A 20,756-nucleotide genomic window follows, 5' to 3' on the forward strand; every position below is an offset into this window, starting at 1 on the left:
GAATGATGGCTTTTGTAATTTAGAACTTAGTAATCCAAAAGTAATCATCTGTGATAGACTGTTAATAGTTTATTATTCTATTGTATACAAACAAAATCTTCCCCTTCTTCCTAGAATCTAAACAAATATTAAGTTAATATAATCTGATAGTTTACAATAGCATACAAAACCATAGCCACCCATGATGATACTGTCAAAGACACTATAATATCTAGAATCATCAAGGAATGATTAAACCCTATTCAGTATGGCCTAAGTGTGTGTATAGTTATTATGAGTATACAATTTAAAAAAATCTATGTACAATAGTGTAATTTTAAAGTCACTATCTGCATATTGAATTGTGTAAGAATATTACGCTTCAGAACCAATGAATAAGCCCTTACAACAACTATATGTGAATAGACGTTTACTAGAATATTTTAAAGATAATGTAGTACAATCAATACACTTTCTTATACCGGAAATGCAAACAAGGTTAAACTGAAAATCATCTCTTCTACGGAATCAATTCCAACAGCAGAGAGACATGCTCTACAAACTACCATCTTAGTATTAAAAAAAAAAGAAAGGGAACCCCCACGAGACCCACATCCCCCTTCAGTTATCACCCAGTCCTCTCCTGCCTTCCCAGTGAATGTTCTCTAAGGGGCTGTTTAGACCGATTCACTGCAGCCCGGCTTCCATGGGGACGTATTATTGAAACGCCTTCTGGTCAAAGGCACTTGTCCTCATCTTAACCTTTCGGCAGCGTTCCTCTGATAGTTGAGAAATCCCTTGCCTAGGCCTTTGCACTATATGATGCTGTTCTATTTCCAGAGAAGGTAATCACTGCCAATATGTCTTCACCTAGAAGTAAAGAATTTGTAGACTTTCCCTGCCATGACCTAGATCTCCTTCACTTAAACTGCTGTTGTCACTCATGTGCAGGAGACCACCAGCCAGTGAGGCAGTCTTCTCAAATACATGTGAAGTCACAGATGCTTTTAATGTCTGTTTTCCACTTTCATTCTTCTTTACTTCCTTCATAGGCAAGCCAGGAGAGCTACTTTAAAACAATCCATAAAAAAGCCAATTTTTAAAAAATAATTCTACTAATAAATTTTAAGAAACCAATTTTTGAAAAATTCCAACTCTTATCCATCTTCAGTCATTTAATAATTCACAAAATGGTTATCAAGTGCCAACCATAGGCAAGGAAATACAAATTCTTGCTTCAAGGCAGATTTACAATTATGATACAATGTGATACGCAAGAGCTGACATATGGAAAGTAATAAGTGAGCATAAGGAAGGCTTTACAGAAGAGGGGAAACAAGCAGGTCATGAGCAAAAGAGACAGGAGGAAATGATTCTACCTAAGAGATTAGAATGTGAGCACAAAATTAGGCATTTGGAATCTAAGAGTGTCCTCGGAACCTGGAAGGAAGAGTGCAAAAAACATGGAAGCAAGTACAGAGATGAGTCTGGGAAGAAATTCTGAACAATACTAGGAAAATAATAATTATCTACTATTGAATACTGATATACACTTACTTATCAGAAATTTCTTTCTGCAGAGCAGGTAACTGCTGGTCATCAGTTTCTCCCCCCTTCCTCCGCTGAGTTCGTCCTTTGCAACAGTTGCCATCACACATGGTTTCTGATCCTTCCAGTTCACCACTTTTGTTCCTGTTCTCTTCTACTTTAACCTTTAGTGAAAGTTTGATACAAAAAGTAATTATTACTTTATTCATGATAAAGACGTTCTTTCCATTCATTTTATCATTTGACTCAGAGTTTGCCCTGATTTCAATTGATTAAAATATATTTGTTCTTACTTTAATTTTATCATTTGAAGACATTGAAATGTTTGTAAATTCTGCTTCTTTCTGTTTGAGGAAAAGAAATAGAATTTCCAAAATTTTAAAAGGGCTTTCTTAATGTTGTGCTGTTACATCCACTTCTCTGCATGTGAATGACAGAGACAGAGAAATAAAAAGACAAAGGCATAAAATTTGTCCTCTTCTGTCTTTACCACCTAGATTTTGTATTAAACAGCCAGACTTAGAAGATGTCACACCTTGGCGCTTCAGTAACACAAAGGAAACAATCTTCTTTCTGTGCTAAAGCTATCTTTTCCCCACTACATTTTATAATTCTTGTTTCATTTGGATCCTGGGGTATCAAAAAAGTGGTGTTTAATATAATATATAAACCCAAGTTTACCGAAAGGAGCAGAGTGAAACTGATGAATTGCCAGTTAGTGTGGAATTCTGGAAAAGGAATAATGATTCCCAAATTCACATTCAATAACCATGACCATTTTATAGCTAGAGGGCATAGGAGTAGTGAGTGATCTACCTTAGCCCCACTGTCTACTGATAATGGGAACACAACCAAGAAAGGTCAAGTGATTTGCCCAAAGCCCCTAAAGCAGCAATCTTCAGCATTTCACGGTGTCAAAAGAGATGATACAATTCTCTAACACTGAATCTAATAAAGTACCAAATAAATTCATCAAATTGATCAGATAAGTTAAAAGTGTGACTTTGGCAAAGCTGGTGGCAGGGCTCATCTCCTTTTTCTATTAAAGGAGAACAGCTTCAGATTTCTGTCTACCTTTCACACTCTTTGCACTCACACAAAAGAACACACACACACATTTAAAAAATCCATTACTAGAAGTGAAGAAAACCATTCAGTGCATCTCAAAACTCAAGATTTCTCCTTTGGAGATAAATACAGATTTTTTTCCCTGAGGGTTCATACTACCTATATGATAAAATCATACATGTCAAAACTTACTACATTTTATTAAATAATACAATGTAAGGGTCTGACTCAACAGAAACCCCCAAGAGTGGTGATTCAAGAATATGTGGGAGCACATGTATTTGTTCTTAAGTATATCTCAGAGTGGCCGTGATGGAATTCTAAGTGTCCAGTGATCAGTAAGACACATAAGCCGCACTCACTAAAGCACAATGAACGGATCAGTTTAGTGAGAGTGTGTGCTTATATCCCTTCTCTCAGTCACTGCTTCCTTCCCATTCTATGGAAATGCAACTTATATTTAAGCCAATAGATTAAAAACAAACAAACCAACAAACCTTGAGCTTATTATATTTCCTAAGCCATTTCACTTGCGTTTATTCTGGCTCAGAAGGTCACGTGGCACACAGCTGAATTACTTTCCCACTTCATATGAAAGAGTGACACAGACACTTATGTTGATTAAGAAACCAAACCCAGGAAAATACTTCCCTGAATTCGTGTTATTTAGATGGCAGAAATAGTCTGTTTCTACACAATTACATATTTAGATCTCCCCCATTTTATACATAAGCTATTTTCATAAGTGGAAAATCAGATCAGATATGGATTAGAATGGAACAGATGATTGATAAAGAGAAAAACCAGAGAAGCAGCAAAGGAATCTCTACCTCTTTTTGAAGCTGAATTTTCTTTTTCCAAAGCCAGGAATTCTACTTGTAACATGCCTACCTCATTCTTAAACCTTTGCATATCTTGGTGGAACTCTTTTAGATTTACTTTGTTCTGTTACCATTTGATGGAGAAGAACTCACATTTCCTAATTCGGGGTCCATGATTTTAGAGCTATTAGCACCGCAGTTAACTGCAAACAATGGCTTCTGGAGCTGGTCTTGTTTTGGTTTGGTTTTCTTATAAGTATTTGAAACAGCAGTCATATCGTGACTTTTTATCTGAATCATGTGTTTCATGTCACTGGAGCGGGCAAGCCACAAGCCAAAATGGCTTTTTGGACCACTTACCAGAGGTGTATGTCTGATGTCTGATTTCCAGTGAGTATTTCGGCTCCTTTTTTGTTTTCTTTTTGTATCAATTTCTTGGTTTTCTTTCACCAGCAGCCGAGCTCGGTTCCTTACTTCATTTTCTCTATCAGTAAAGAAACCCTCCTCATTTTTGTCACAAACATGTTCAGTGTCTGGTGTGTCATTTTCAGTTAACTTATTTTCATTTAAATAAAGTTTTGAAGATGACTGGCAGCCATACTTTGCTGAATCAGCCTTGGAGTAAGATGGGGAAACACTTTCAAGACTGGGCTCTTCCTGTTGAGGGAACGCCTGGAATCCTACAGGGATGCAGGCTCCACGTGTATCTTGTTCCTCAGAATCACATATATTATTTGTCACACTGAAAGGTAGTTCCTTTAAGTCACCATGTAGTTCAGAGTTGTCATGTAGTGACTCTGCCTTACGATGAACAGTAATTTTGCATTTTTCACGGATTTTACTGACTTTCTGATTTAACTTCTTTGTGATAAATTTTGTATTAATTTTCCAGTGTAATTTGCCTTTTTTGACCCACATGTCCTCATGCTTCTCCACACAAGTATGTTTTGAAGATACAGGTACGTCCTTTCTGTCCTGTTCCTTATTCATTCCTGGTTCTCCAGGCATTTTTTGCAGATGCACAGGTGAAAGATTGATCTGCCTGATTTGACCTTCAGATTTCTTTCCTTTCACAGTACATGCTTGTAAAACGTATTTATCCTTAAGTATTCAAGTACAGATAAAGAAAAATTAGAAAATAATTAAAATTTAACAAACTTCCTAATCTATGTTTGGCTACTCACAAACTAAGAAGTGAAAAATAACTTGCCTTAGCCTTGAAATAGGAGAAAAGTAGGAACTCAGAAACCTAACTTTGTCACTGTTTGTTTGAACTAAACAATTCATACATGTTAAAGCTACCAAGAATTAGAGATTATGTTTTTAACATTACAGAGGCTTCCTCACTAAAAAATAGTTCACCTCACATACCTTAAATAGTGAGCCCCTGCAGTGCATGTAAAGGTTTTTTTATAAAGGACTAATAACCGGAGAATTGGCAAAGTGTAAATTATTAGGTGCCAAAATCAATTAACTTCCATCAGAAACAGGAACAAATTCATAAATTTTAATGCAAACTATATACTATGATAGTGATCTATCTCCGTATGTATTCTCTGCATCCATCCAGGTGTATTATACTCTAATATTCACTAGTGAGAGTGAATAAAAGAATTTTTAATAATATTTACTGATTTCCTATCCTGAAATGAAATAAATTAGAAAGGTTTTGTTTGTTCCCTAACAGCAAAGGTCCAATCCTGGAAGGTTTGATTCTCTTAATAGGCAGTTGGGTTGACTCTATGACCCCTATTCTCTCCCTGATTGTAGATTCTTAAATCAATTACATAGAGGTCACAAGACAGAAGAAATCTTTCATCTGGGCATCAATGACTTGCAAATTGAAACTGCAAATTTTGGACCACTGGGTATGACTGTTCCTTACATAAAACTAACACAGTGGTCATCACTGTTATATTGTTTACAATTTGAACTACTTAATCACATGATTTATTATTTGATATCACCTTCTTTATCATGTGAGGCAGTTATAAAAATGGAAGAAGTAAACAATATTCAGGAAGGATTTTTGCCTCAATTCCAAGGATAAAGTTTATCTATAAATTATTAAAGACCCTAACAATACTTTAAGCTTTTAACTAGAGAAAATGCTATTAAAAACAGAATATGAAATAATTATTTATTGACTCTAAAAGTGTAGTTTGAAAGGGAATTTCTTTTGAACTGTGTTATTAAAGCACAGAAAACAATATTAAACAGAAATTTAAATTTACATTTTTACATACCTGTGACTGGTTGTTTTCACTTCCATCACGTCCTTCTTGCTCTTCCTTCGATGCCATTTCTAAGTCTAGGTCTGCTGGAAAATGAATATGCGTAATTAAAGTTAACTACTTAGAACAGCTATATAAAAGGCAACATCTCTATAAAAATAGATAAAAAACATTACATCAGTTGACAGTTTAAATTAAGCTTAATCTTTAGCTGAATATTTACTTCTTTAAGTAATACTTCTAATTATCTAAAACTTCAAGGAAGTGTTTGGGAAATACTAGATGTTACCAGATTAAAGGCACACAAACATTTTAAGGTTTCATTCGCAAATTCATCCACCAGACATGAACAAAACAAAGAGAAACAGTACAAAATTTAAAAATACAGTAGAAACCTACAGAGTCACAATAGACTCTATTCTCTACCTCCTAACTACCTTTTTAACAACATACCAAGCTTCAAGAGCAATGCTATTCATGGTTCCCAAAATTACTGTTACTTTTTATGCTTTTATCTTTCCTTAATCTGAAATCTTTCCCTCTATTGTTGTAACAAATTTCTTTTCCTCATTTAAGACTCAGCCTGCTTTGTGAAGTCCTCCTTGATTACAGCTATCTTTCTACAGAGACACAGGGATCTCTTTCCTTGGAGCTACCTTGGTTCTTCACAGATTTTTCTAGTGTATCTTCATCAGCTGAGCTGTAAACTATTTCTTTACATGTCTATCCTCTTTGCTCCTTTGCTGTAGAGGACAAACTCTTAAAAGTACTTTTGTAGAAACAGTCTTTATTTATTTTACTCAATAATTACTTATTGAGTTCCTGCTTTAGCAGTAGGCACTGGAGTTTAAAGAAGAATGTGGATAATAGGTGTCAGGGAAGGCTTTTTTAGAGAGAATGCTGAGCTGAGACTTCAGCAGTGAGGTCAGCCAGCTTCCCAGGAAAGCGGGGCAGGAGAGCAAGAGAACACACAAGGCTGGGCAGGAAGGGAGAGACGCACACGAGAGGATCAATATTTGTGTGAAATCCAGGGCAGGTGAGGAGGGCATCACCAGCAGCTCAGACCACCAGAGCAAAGGACAGACAGAGGGCGCTAGAGATGGAGAGCCAGGCAGAAGTCGGACCACGGAAGCCTTGCCTGTCCCTGTAAGATGCCTGGACATTAATATGCTTTAAAGAGTGTTTCATGGTCATGTGTGCATTTGAGATAGATCACTCTACATGCTGAATATAGCTGTAACTACTATTTATAAATTCAGAGCTAGATAAAAATAAAGCTAAGAAACCATACTTTGAGAAGGGAATCTGTGGATGGCCACCTAGGTTTCCCAACCTGTCACAAAGCTCTAGACACCATCCTCCTACTGGCTCTCAGGACTGTGCTGAATACTAGTCTCAACGAAATTACTTTCTCCTAACCCTCTTTGCTATTTAATATGCTGCTTTGGTCAGAGGATGAATGTAAATGTCATGCCAAAAGGCATTGTCTGGTTCTAGGTTGCATAAAAGGAGTAAACACAAAGGAGATCCTGCCACAAAGTGATTTCTGCAAAGTCAGAGTGCGGCGAAGCCACGCACAGGTGGACTACAGCTAACTCTCTGTGCTGCTTTATTACCTTCTTTGCTGCTTTTGTTCTCTGGCAGCTGTGATTCACGCAGGCCACGGAGCACTGCATTTTCTGACAGAGACAGGGCTCCAATATTCATCTGGTCTTTATCTACTAGGGCCCTCTGCCTCAGTTCTGTGCATGCTGACTGGTCTGTGGTCACTGATTGTGATACCGACGGACATTTATTGACTTCCAAATGCTCAGCTCTTTGACCAGCCGCATTATTGGGTCTCAAACAAGTAGAATCCCAGTCTGAAGAATCCGAAAACAAAGTTTCCACTTATTAGAATGTGAATAACAATACAAACTTGACTAACTTGTACGAATTGTCTTTCCAGAGCAGCAGCCCCAAGTCCGTCCGCAGCCCCACATCCTCCTCTCCCCTCGAACACACTGCTCCTTCCCAGCTGGTTGTACTTTACATGTCACTGCTGTTCACATAGGGAGCCACTGTCTCTCTTTTTCTACTTTTAATTCTCTAGTATCTCTTATTTGGATTAACTCACACTCCCTATTAAACAGTCTATATTCTATAAGACTTTTATGAATAATTATGAGTCTTCAACATATGAATTTTTTCATTAACAAAATGTATGTCTAACCAGCCACTTACTGGACGTTTAAATATGCATGGCAGTATTGTGTCCTAGAGACATGGGTTTAAGAAAACTTAATGAACGGTACTACTTGAATTACAATGAGACAGTCTTTCCTCAATGTACCAATATCTTCAGAATTCTTTCCTTAAGGCTTGGATAAACATCATCAACTTATTTAAGAAAGGATAGCCTTGAGTGACTAATTTTTTCCATAGAAAAATAGGATAAGTCAAGGTACAAACTAGATCCAAAGAGTACAGGGTGCCATGAGACAGGAAATATGTAACAAAAATGTTTTGTTTTTTTTAAAAGAATTATGTTGTCAGATTTAAACTTTTTAAGAAAAGTTAAAGAAAAAAAGGTAAGAAATGTAGAAGTGAACTTTAAAGCCCGTTTCATCACAAGGGCCCCTGTATCATTTCACATCCATGAACCCTGTTTAAAACCGCTGTTCTCAAGTGTCATCTGAGAAGCCCTGCAGCCCCAAGTTCCCTCCATCTAGGGAGTCCACGAGGTCAAAACTATTTTCACAATAATACTGAATGCTATTTTCATTCTCATTCTCCGTTAAGTGTGCAGTGGAGGTTTCCAGATACATGACATGTGATAACATCATAGCTCTAATGGCTAATGGAATGTTTGTGTGTGCTTGTATTTTAAATCTTTCACTTTTAGTTTCTAATATACTAAACATCAATAGATACAAACCACTTAAGAGTTCTTTGGAAGTGTCAATAATTTTTAATAGTATAAAAAGAATCCTAAACCCCAAAACTTTCAGGATTAGTGTTTTAAAAGATCGTGTCTACCAAATATTAAGGTAGGACTAATTACTTCCATCATTTTTAGTAATCAAAGACACCACCCCCTCCACACACACACACTGCTAATCAAAACATCCAGTTGGCTTAAGATCTTTGGGGAAGGGAAATAGCTCAGTGGTAGAGCACATGCTTAGCATGCACAAGGTCCTGGGTTCAATCCCTAGGACCTCCATTAATAAATAAATACAGAAATAAATAAATATCATCAATGTGACAGCACTAAAATAATTAAAGTGAAATATGACTGACATGGTAGCAAGTGAAGCTTTACCCTACGTAAAGGTCAGAATTCAGTTAAGCATTTTAAAACTCTGGAAAAACCTTAGAACCTAATAATCAATCTCTCAGAATCCCTAAGGAATATGGGGATACCAAACTGAGCACTTCAGTGTCTCCGAACATCAATAGAAACATCTGAGTCAAAACTCACATTTTAAAAAATCTTTTTCTTATGCTTATATATTTTATTCAATCATGGATGCCAATTATAACATGTGCCTTATTTATGTCATCTTTCAATTATATTTGAAAAAATGAAAGGAATTAGGAATAAGAAGACTGTACTTCATTTCAGAGTTAAATTTTTATTGCAAAATTTACCTGATTTGAATGTTTGTAAATTCTTCATTCCTCCTGGTTTATTAGGAACAGAGTCTTTCACTCCAACGGCAGGCTGAATGGTTTTTGAAACAAACCGATTAATAATGTACATTTGATAAAATTTGTAGCAATAATTCAAGGGGGGAGTGTCTAGCTCAGTGGAAGTGTGCCTGTTTAGCAGTGCATGAGGCCCTAGGCTAAATTCCCAGTAACCTCATTAAAAAAAAATTCATGATAAAAGTATAAAAGTTTTTACCTTCAAGTTCGGATGCATTTCAGTAGACTCTAAAAGCCAAAAGGGACACATAATCAATTACATGTAAATATGAAAGCCAACTATCCATTCATGCAGAGTTAGTACTGAGCGCAATCCTCATGCTTGCTTTGGAAATGGGTACATTAGGTTTTGGTGTTTTGTTTTTGAGGGGCAGTTAGGACAGCAACAAGACAGAAATATGAATCCATTATAGATACTGAATAAAGAACAGGAATATAGGTTTAAAAAAACATGCAGTTGAGATTTCAAAAGTACGATTATGTTTCAAATGACTTTATAAGATAGAAACGTGCACATATACCAATGTGAACATGCTGCCTGAGGAGGAGAAAAGCGATCTTTAATCAGAAGAACAAATCAGGGCTCCAAGAAGACAAATGTGAAAGCTGATGGTAAAATGCAACAGCACAGCGTTCATGAGACTGACACCATTAGACTACAAGTATTTATCATGCTTTTCAACTTGTCCTATCATTTAGGAAGTCCACAGTTGTGATGGCAGTTCATTTGAAAGTGCAATTCACTTATCATCAAAGTGTGATGAATTGATCAGCTTGGATACACACTTGTAGAATAATAGTTCATAAAAATATGCATTTTTTTCCATACCCACATGAGCTATTGGTTTGCCTACATTTCTTGGATCCTCTAGCCATCGAAGTTTCTTGATCCACTCATGCAAGAAAGAATGTATACTGAGTTTTCAATATTGAAATCTGATGATCAAAAATAAAATTTAATTGCCACAGAATTATTAGAGATTAAAAGTCTTTTATATTTCAAAACCTTTGTAGTATTCACTGAAAATAACAACTTTAACATTTATGGAAAGAAGCTTATTAATTTCTTTTTTTCCTCTATACACAAGTCTACCCTCTGAGCGTGGTCTGAAGACCAGCCATGAAGGCATCACCTGAGATTGTTAGAAACTGCTCAGAATGTGCAGTTTTCACTGGGTCCCCAGGTGACTGAGTAAAATTTGAGAAACTCTGGTCTATACCGAGTCTGCTTCTACAGCACTTGGACTTAATTGAGCCTTCTGAAATCCAGCCTCACGCGCCTCCCTGTAACACTTCCCCAAAAGCTGCATCAGAAGTTGCAGACTTTCCAACGGACTCTTTACCAGGCTCCAGCTCCCCTGACCTCCCCGGAATGCACCGTGCTCTCTTCCTCTTTCCCACTCTTCTGTTGGCCTCTGAGACACCATCCTATATGGCAGCAACACGCTGCATGACACGAAGGTCCAGACATTTACAGCTGACCACACATGCCTATACTCATCCACGGCAGGTACCCCCAGCTCTGCGTGATCAGGTACCGCAGTCCTCACCGCCTTCCTAATGATCAGGTGGCTGGGGGAGTGGAACTTTCTGCTGTGCTTCCCGGACAAGCTTTGGTGCTGGAAGAAGCTCATTTCATACCCATCTCATCTCAAACACTCTTCTCTTCCTTCTTCTAAAGAACTATTCTACATTACCACCTCCTGCCAAGGACCCCCCTCCCTTTAATTCATTTTCTCCCCTCCTCCCTGCCTCTCTCATTCTTCACTCCCTCCTTCCCTCCTCCTGATTTCCTGGCTGTCCTCAGATCACAGAGCATCTTGAAAGAAAACTAACAACTGAGCTCCTCAAACGGCATTCTACTTTAATCGTTGCTGACACCTGATAAGATATAAAATTTACCTCTTTTTCTCCTCTTTTTTCTCACTATATGTTCAACAGGTGATTTTCTTTGGCTGAGAGAATATATCCTAATTCATGTTTTAAATCAACATTCTGTCAAATGACTTTTTTATAAAATACAGTGCTTACTTTCTATTTGTCCATTTAATGTTTTTTTTTCTCCTTGACCTGCAGCTCCAGATAACTGATCAACATAGTTCGGTAGTTGAACCTTGGTGGTACTCTGTTAAAATTAATATTAATAATGAATTGCATAAAGTTTTCCTAATCCCTTTCTAAGAAAATATTTGTTTCCAACCTTATTATTATTATTTTTTAATTTCCTACTTTAAAAGCAATTAGATTAAAATACAAGACAAGCATATCCTAGAAACCCAAACATTTAAATAGAAAATTTCATATACACTCTCTAGATGAAGTCTATCTTTTATCTTCAGTTGGCTTTTGACTCTGTGAACTGAGCATGGAAAGCCAGAGCAAATATTTTCACAGACAAAATACTGACGTGCAGATTTCAACAAAGAATTAACTTCAAAACACCTAATTCCATTTTGCATTCCTCAACAAAAGAAGAGGACGTTTTTAAAAAATAAATATTTTTATATGTATAACTGAATTGCTTTGCTGTACACTTGAAACTAACATTATGAACTGACTACACTTCACTAAAAAATAAAATTAAAAATATACATATTTAAATATATCCTTTAATAAGTATACGTGCTATAAATTTAAAATGTTTCTTAGGGCAGATATTGACTTTAGTATTAAAATAACACACTTGGCATGAAAAGAAGCCTTGGATTCTGTCATGTTGAGTATTAACAGAACACTGTGGAAACTGCTACACTTCAGTAAACAAAGGCTTAGCAGAATCTAACTATTATTTGATAAAACTTTCATTGATAGGAAAAAGAGTTGAATAAGGTAGCAAAGTAGAAAGAAAAACATTTATGCTTAAATTAACAGCAGAAAAATTTTAAATGTAGTTATGCAGCTCTTCAAAAAGTACCATAAGCTTTACTTTAATATGGGAAGAATAAGAACACTGTTTATTGACCATCTGCACATGCCAGGCCCTTATCATGCACGTTGTCTTTTCTACACACACCAATGATAAAGGTGATGCTAAGGACGCTTACCCACTTGCTGCTTCCTGGCCACTCCAAGATGCTGGAGCACCGTGATGAGCAGACGGGACCCGCTGATCTCTCTGTCTGGAACATCCCTCCCCTGGACCTTCGTGTGCTGGCTCCTTCCTGTCCGTCACCTGGCAGCTTTGGTCACACTCAGCTCTTGTCTGACTACCTAAATTCCACCCTTACTCCACCCCAGTCCTAACTACAAACTCCCCCACGGTTGTCTAACCTAACTCTCTCCACGTTCCTCATAGAAGGAGTTACTGTCCCTGAAATACGGTTCCTGTTTACTTGTTCTTCTTTTCCTGCCACTACAGCCTAACCCCTCAACTGCTACATTCAGTGTCTAACGGCCCGATGCATAGCTGGTGTTCAGGAACAGGAAGTTATTTAAGGTCAAAACATCTAAAATACCCAGAGGTCACCAAGTACCAAAGCACTATATACCTATCGGAAATGTCTGATAACAGCCCACCGACACTCAACATACCCCAAATGAGAAATCCCGTGCCCGCTCTAACTTTCCCATCTTATCATCCTTCAGATTTTAAAAAAGCGTCCTCAAGATTTTAGTAGGTCACTAGTGGCTACTGTCATCATTCTGTCTTACATTTCTATAGCATCCTTTACAGCTGACAATGTGTTTTCACATTTGTTACCACATTTTTGTTCATGACACATAACCTGAAGTTTAGGTGTCAATATCATATTTTTGAACGAGGTCACTGACATTCAAACAAGTCAGACAAGTTTTCCCAAGATCCCACAGTGGGTCAGAACCAGGATGCTACCACGTCTGCTGACTTCAAGTACAGTGCTGTGCCACTAGGCAGGAGCTACCGAGATCCAAGGGCTTGGGCTCTTCTGACCTCTTTCCACAGCTATCACCTTGGAATAGGTCACCACTACCCTGCACTTAGCTTCCTTCATTTCGGTCGCCATAAAAGTACTCAGTGCACGCTACTTTCCCTGCCCAAACTGGGCTGTTCTCAGTAAAACATCACTAAACCAAACTGCTGGCATTTTAACACCATGTATTTATTACTATTCCCCATGCTTTTTCTTCTCCTGAAATGTTCGTTGCAGATCTACCTGACAATCCAAACATAATAACACTTTCAAGTCACAGGCACTGTCTTTTCAAGGTCAAAGTGGTTAAACAAACAAAGAAAAACACTTTTTTTTTTAAAATGCAACTTGTTTCTCTCTGAATCTCACTAGGAGTTTTACACATCCATTTATAACAAAGAAACAAACATCTGGTCACAGGCTGACCAAGAATAATTCATTAGTTTTTAGAAAATGTAACTTCAGAGACCAAACCGATTCCCTGTGACTTCTAAGCCTTGGTTTTTGCACTACATACACCCGTTTCATTAGGCGAGTCTGGAAAATTAACAGAAGTTCACTCTGCAGTGGTATGACATGTAGCATGGAATGATTTTACTAAGTGCAGGTTAAATATATGAGGGAACAATTTTGCTGGGCAAATGCAAAGGTGAGAAAGTGAAGTCAAAACATCCCTCCATTTATGTTTTAACATCACGCAATGCTTATATTAGAAAATAATAATAATAGAAGACAGTACCTCAGAGTCCCAGGATGGTTCTACAGCTTCCTTTTCTTCTAATCCTAATGCTGAGGTTTTGCCTACAAAATGTAGTCACAGATACATTAATGAGAACACGTACCACTGGGAAGTTGAAATACATTTATAAGCCTATATTCATTCATGACTATGTCAATAAAATAAAGTGGCAGAAAAGAATTTCAGAGGGTTGAAGCATTTTCTGGAAGAAAACTTGGTCATAGTTGGGATATTTATGAAGAAAGGTGGCAAAAGAAAGACACTTGAAAAGAAAATTGTATCATATTTGGATCTACACACTTCAGATTTTTTACATTATTTTTTTTTAATTGAGGTACCAGGAATTGAGCTATACCCTCCCCCCTCCAACCATACTAGCTTTTAAGCAGAGAAGGAAGTCCACAGATGTGCACTAACTTACCACCTTTGTCATTTTTATGTGCTCCATCAATAGAAACCAATTTGTTATGATCTGCTTGCTCCTTTAGGACACTGTTAATAGTCCGAGTGCCGTTCTCTTTTCCCCCAGTTTTTGGCTTTGCTGCTTCTTCCTAGAAAAACAAAACAAAATGTAACAAAAACCCAACTTCAGAAAACATCATATTCCTGCACTTGGTCATTCAGTCAATCAGTCAGGAAGACAACATATATTTACTGTATCCATGAGATCATAGGCATTATCCTGGGAGAAGCTGGCAATATGTATAAAAGACAGATTCTGCTCTATATTCTAGGAGAGGTAGAGACACATGAAAATGAATGAACACAGACAAGTATAGCCAAAAAGAAAAAAGGTGAGGATCAAATTTTCTTTCCATTGTTCATAAAATCAGCTCTATGTCCTTCAGAAGAGCCTGAGCATTTTCCATGACCTGACTTTTCCTTCCCTTAATTTGAATTTGATATTATTCCCATCATAATTTGTACTATAGAGCTCCCGCTCTCACTTAACCCCACTATTTCTGCTGTGCGTGTATAATAATCTCTCTCATTTTGACACTCATTTATCTTTATATTAATCTCATCCTTATTAAATGAATCCTTCCCCTTTGTACTCCTGCCCATCTTCATATTCATTCAGCTGTTCTTTTCAGTTGCTTTCTTGTTCTTTCCTTTCTTAATGGCACACTTGAGAACTGTTTATTGCCACCAAACTTTACAAATCTCAGTCCTGCACATGTGCCTCTCTTGTTATCACTCTGTTTTCTATTGTGATCTTGAGGACTTCCATTTCTGTGTAGGATCCTTTTCATCCCCATGAGAATCAGGGGGACGGTATGGGAAAAAGCACAGGAGGCACAAGTTAAAAATAAAACGGCTTACCTCTGTAACACCAAAGACTGCTGAAGATGGGAGAGGTTCCGGTGCTGGGAAGGCAGGATGAGAAAAGCCTGGAACTTCGGTTGATGGTTCGGGAAAGGTTGTAACCACATCTTCATTTTTATGATCAGAATTATTGTCCTCAAAGGAGGCGCTAGTTCCTGGTTTCAAAACACCATCTTTTGCCTCTGCTGTAGTGAAAACAAGGTACGGTAGATGAGATTATCTATAATTTCTAGTCAGTGAAAACACAAGAAGGACACTCTTCAAGTAACTCACTGTTTATCGTGGGATCTTGCCAGGCCTGAATCGGCTTTGTGGACCTTGGATGCCAGACTTTCTAGAGAAGAAAATAACAGCTTTAAGAACAAGAAATATGAAATTGAATAAAATAATTATAACATTCCCCATTCCTAGAGGATCTAACACAAAGAGCACTGGCTTTGGAGTCATTCAGATATGGATTCAAATCCTGGTTCTGACCTTTACCAACCTACATCTTCTCATGGGGTGAGGATTATGAGAGATGATCTGAGGAGTCCCAAAATGTTACTTTCCTTACCCCTCATTGATTACTATACAAACACTGTGGGATCCATTAGATGACTTTCTTGACCAAAATGATCTAGAACAAAAACTTATCCCTGACAGTTTAGAGTCCTATTGAAAAAACTAACATTAAGAAATTTAAAGTAATTGTTCTATTTTGAAATGTGCTTGCATGATTTATATATGTGTGAATGATCTCTCATGGGGGAAATATGAGAGTTTACTTTTTAGCAGTATCTTATTTGGATGAGTTAGAACAGCAAACAGTATAAGCTACTTGTATTCCATTTGCCAAAATCTAAAGACAAATGATTGTTTAAATTCAGCTACTTCTAGGAAAGAGGAATTAAAAACAAAAGTAATTCTGAAGGGCAATGACTCATGAGTGAGAGCCACACACATAGTAAGCAGAAAGCTGTAACTAAATACAGTCACAGAGGCAGAGTGAGATGGACTGAAAGAACAGACACTGAAGAAGTGTTTTCTGCAAAGAAATATTAGGTTTGGGGCAAATCAATAAAAAAAAATTGGGGGAGGAGGAAGAAAAGGCAACATGAGACATGACTAGACAAGAACAAACATAAGGCAAGAAAAAAAGGGAAATGTAATTATAACAAGGCATGTGGGGATATATATATATTTCAGTATTTATATATATAATAGATCAGTGATGTATGAGTATTGTTAGGTACATACTATCAATGAAAGCCTCTGTTTTACCTTTTTATTATATAAAATTATATAAATTATATATGCAAGTATATATATTGTTCTTCAGCAAATTTTTTAAAAATATCAAAATATATTGTATATAAAACATATATATAAAACAGAGGACTTTGTTCATAGTGTATCCCCAGTAATACTGACGTGAATTTCTCTACAACTCTTTGTTTGTCAATACTACTATAATAAATGTTTAAATTTTGTCACTGTTAGGCATTCAGTTGAACAAGGTCATCTCTCACTACCTGAATGCTGTAAATTGTTATTAGGGAGAGAGACAAATAGATTTTTCAAAGTTCCTAACACATCAACTTTCCAGAGAGATAACTGGTAATCAGGATTCTTAGGAGAATACAAAGCTTGAAAAGATATATTGAATAGAACATGAGATGGGGCTAAAAAGAAAGTTAAAGAGTTTTCATCTCAAATTCTAAGCTCACAATTGGTGGATACTGAAAAACAGACTGTAACCTTTTCCTATTTATCATACACTTCTTATCTATTTCCTCGGCATTTATGACATATTTCCTCTCATAACAACTGAACTTTTACAACCTAAACAGAGGGAATACAAATTTAAGTCATATTTTTGGAAATCAAATGGATTTCATTATGACATAGTACACATATTATATTACCTGTACCATCTGATAGATTTCATTATGATAGAGTGTGCATGTTATATTATCTGCAACATGATACAGAATTCGATGTCTCCTCATGCATTCACATTCAAAAGATACTAAAATGTTTCTTATATTTAAGACCTTATTCTAGGTGCTCCAGGAAATGCACAATTAGGTTTCCAACTCTCTAGTGGAGTATACTGAAACAGGGGCTATAAAATGAATATGTAAATAACTATACTACAAAATGTCTGAAACTTGAAATTTTAGAATGGGACACGAGGACTGGACATACTTTTTAAAACTATAATACAAAAGAATTCTGAAGTAGGTTTCATCATATGGTTGTTATTAAGAGTCTTCCTAGAGAGCTGATTGTTATTTTAGGGAAAACATGTATTCTTCAATTAGATGAAGAGTTTTGAATGAACTCTTAATGGGATAATTTAGAAAACACAGAGGAATCTCTTTATAATATGGGTTTTGAGAAACAGAATTTTAATGTCTAAATTTCTAGAATTTCAACTATTATTTTAGTCTTAATGCAGAACCAAAGGTAGAAATGAGGTTAAAAACAAACAAACAACAACAAAAAAAAACCTCTTTCCTAAAAACCATATGCTATGAAAATAAAAAGTGTCCAAGGCGGGGGGAAAAAAAAGACACATGCTATGTAGTTTTGGAACTTAAAGGCCCCAAGAACAGCCCATGATTATCGCAGAGAGTAGCTGTGTGCACTGAAGATGTCCCTGAGGCACGAGTATTATACAAGTGCCATCAGTGTGGTTTAAAAGTCAAAGAACCCCTATCTTTGGCCAAGCTTCACACTTCCTCTATCGTGGGAAAATTTTTCACAGCACAGTTTTCCTGTCACTATATATTTTCTGGTCCAATTTGCTTCAGCCTCATCTTCAGTATTTACCAAAGTAAGAAAAGAAAACATCAAGCAGTCGTATTTTTATAAAATGGTTTACTCTGACCAACTTTCCAACACAAACATAGAACAATGATAGGCAGACCACTGCTAAATTTTAAGAGTAAATACTACACAAAACTAAATTCAGAGCAGAAAAATTAATTTCACAAGAGAGCACTTTACCTTCGGAGCAAGATCTGCGTCATCATCTGCTGAATGCCATGAATCATCAATACAATATATGGATGAAACACTTTGGAGCAAAAATACACATCAAAAATGAGTGAGTTCATTTCTTTAAACAAACAAAAGTCTATGCTGAGGGATAAGAAAGCAGATTTGGGAGCCAGGCTGCCTGATGGTCAAGTCACAGGTCAACTACTTGTTAACCAAGGAATCATGGGTCAACTAGTCAACCTCCTTGAACTACAGTTGCCTAGTTACCTAGAAGTAAGCTACAACAGCACAGCTACTCTGCAAAGCTGTTGCGGTGACTATATGAGGTAACAAATGTGAAGTACACAACACAGTGTCTACCCCAGAGTAGGACACTCAACAAACCTTGTTTCTTTTCTCTGTGTTCCCTTAGTCAACATATATTTTTTAAAAATCCACAAAATCCTACCTGCTTACAGAGAGATCTTCAATCCTCAATGGAAACTTAACCCTTAAAGTCTCTATTAAAGAGAAAAGTAAAATAGATTTTGTATCAGCAATAGAAAAATACAGAATACTAATAGTATAAGACCAATGTTTTGTTAAAAAGCATTTCTTTGGGACCACGTCTGGAGACTACACACTTGAGTGAATATTGAGTATACTCCTGGTGGGTAATTAATGAATAAAAACCACTTCCCCTCCTTTACATTTATCAAAAAAAAAAAAAGATATTTCAGAAAATTTGCTATCTTATAGTGAACTGCTGCTTACAAGGACCAAAATCCCAACCAAACTTTATGAGACTGTCAAAAAAATGATAATCACTAGTAGAATCAGTATCATAAACTGACAATGTCAAACTTACATAGCATGGTGTTTCTGGATGATACCCATGGGACAAACCCACCCTGCCATTTGGCTTTGTCAGCCTCGTGTTATCTGGGCACAGTTATCCCTATTGACTCACATATGGCCTAGGGCTGTTTTCACACTGCAATGGCAGACATGAGAAGATGTGACAGACACCACATGGCCTAAAATATTGACTCTCTGGCCCTTTATAGAAAAAGCTTGTGCATCCCTGCTTTGTGTCATAACCAGGAAACCCTAAGACTCAAATCAAATCTTCTTACTCTTCTCAACACTCTTCAGTGACTCCGTGCAGCTGCCATTGCTGGCTCCCAGCTCGGCAACCATGTCTTCTTCGTTGTCCTTGCTGGACAACTGCAACTTTTCTTGGGTATTTTCTGCCCCAGTATGCGAAGAAGGTACATTCTCAGCTGCAAAAAGAGAAATGATTATTCTGCGGTCATCACAGTAAATACATCTCCTTCCCCAGTGGCGTTTAGGAATGAGCATGTGATGTAACACAGCCAGTGAGATGCTAGGGGAAGCCTACCGGCAGCCTCTCTATTTTCTTCCTCATTAACAGAAAACATGCAGAGAGAAGCAGCCCTCCTCGCCTGCGGATACTGTCATGTGAGAAGATGACGCTTGGAGCTGCTGCCAATCAGCAGACCAGGAAAGGCGACATCACACGCCAGCAGCCTCACTGCTGAAGGAGGGACAGCATCTGGGATCCTGATGACATCACTGAACCTTCTAAACAACCCTGGTTCCTGTTGCTGTAGCCACTGTTACTTAGGTCTCCTATTATTATTTGCAGCTAAAAGCATTCTGACAAATTTCTTAAGGTCTACAGCAGACCTCCTCCTTCCTATAGTACTAGAAAGGCTTTCAGAAGCGTGCCTGAGCTAGGTAGTCACCTCGTTCCCAACCATTCCTACAGCATCCTTTTTGCACCAACAAAATGAAACTCATAGATCCTGCAAAGTTCACCGGCACATCTTAGTGTTTGCATTGCTGTCCTTTCTACCAAATGTAATCTTGAAAGATGTTCTGCCCACCAAACACTGTCCTTCTGCCTCCTTCCCTGGCAAACTTCTACTCGCTCTGCATGCTTACCTGACATCCTACCCACTTTTAAAACACTCCCTTCCTCACCATGCACTTAAAGAATCTGGGACATATTAAATATCAATAAAAAATACATAAAGACAGTTACAAAGTCCTAGTGGGCTCTGGGACACAAGAGCACAGAATAAAGTCAAGTCAATCATAAACATGTTGATGACTGTAACGAGCTCCTGGAGGCCAGGAACTGTGCTTTTGACCTGTTTGCATTCTGGAACGTCAGAGTGGTGCTTAGTACCTAAAACACTTGATAGTCATCTGTCAAGTGGGTGAATTCACAGATAAGAATGTTTTCTTTGACAATCCTGTTTTAAAAAAACATACAGACACTAACCAGGGACAACTCTATTGTGTTATGAGCACCTTGAAGGCCAAAACTCTGTCTATTCCATCTTTGTATTTCCTACAACAGATGTTCTATCCTTGATCGAGGTCTACTAAGTTTAAGGTGCCCTCATACAGTTCAGACTGAACAGCACGTTAGGGGTCACATCTAGGCAGAACAGTCGTCTTTTGT

General features: G+C 37.3%; 2 protein-coding genes across 2 annotated transcripts in view; both read right to left on the reverse strand.

Annotated features, from left to right (window-relative positions):
- Positions 1–10,276, reverse strand: part of LOC116150510 (ankyrin repeat domain-containing protein 26-like) — a 52,950-nt gene extending 42,674 nt beyond the window's left edge. Inside the window, exons 1-7 of the mRNA XM_064489580.1 lie at positions 10,170–10,276; positions 9,540–9,568; positions 9,284–9,356; positions 7,267–7,512; positions 5,663–5,736; positions 3,777–4,517; positions 1,537–1,691 (exon numbers count right to left, since the gene is read on the reverse strand). Of these exons, the coding sequence (XP_064345650.1) occupies positions 1,537–1,691; positions 3,777–4,517; positions 5,663–5,736; positions 7,267–7,512; positions 9,284–9,356; positions 9,540–9,557 (1,307 nt within the window). The 5' untranslated portion in view covers positions 9,558–9,568; positions 10,170–10,276. The remainder of the gene's footprint in view (positions 1–1,536; positions 1,692–3,776; positions 4,518–5,662; positions 5,737–7,266; positions 7,513–9,283; positions 9,357–9,539; positions 9,569–10,169) is intronic.
- Positions 10,277–12,192: 1,916 nt separating this feature from the next.
- On the reverse strand, positions 12,193–20,324 carry LOC135322101 (ankyrin repeat domain-containing protein 26-like). Its single transcript, XM_064489646.1, has 8 exons — positions 19,399–20,324; positions 18,732–18,783; positions 18,290–18,359; positions 15,569–15,629; positions 15,293–15,480; positions 14,391–14,520; positions 13,970–14,031; positions 12,193–13,473 (listed from the first exon to the last, which is right to left on the reverse strand). Exons 1-8 carry the CDS (start codon positions 19,622–19,624, stop codon positions 13,426–13,428), a joined length of 837 nt encoding a protein of 278 aa, XP_064345716.1. The 5' UTR covers positions 19,625–20,324; the 3' UTR covers positions 12,193–13,425.
- Between the last annotated feature and the right edge of the window lie 432 nt (positions 20,325–20,756).

The sequence above is a fragment of the Camelus dromedarius genome, chromosome 9 (genome assembly GCF_036321535.1).
Source record: "Camelus dromedarius isolate mCamDro1 chromosome 9, mCamDro1.pat, whole genome shotgun sequence".
NCBI lineage: Eukaryota > Metazoa > Chordata > Mammalia > Artiodactyla > Camelidae > Camelus > Camelus dromedarius.

Coding starts and splice junctions, on each gene's coding strand:
- LOC135322101 (XM_064489646.1), bottom strand. CDS start 19,624: ATGCTCATTCCTAAACGCCACTGGGGAAGGAGATGTATTTACTGTGAT. Junction 18,360..18,731: donor GAAGATCTCTCTGTAAGCAG/GTAGGATTTTGT, acceptor TTTGCTCCAAAG/TGTTTCATCCATATATTGTA. Junction 15,481..15,568: donor GCAAGATCCCACGATAAACA/GTGAGTTACTTG, acceptor TTTTCACTACAG/CAGAGGCAAAAGATGGTGTT.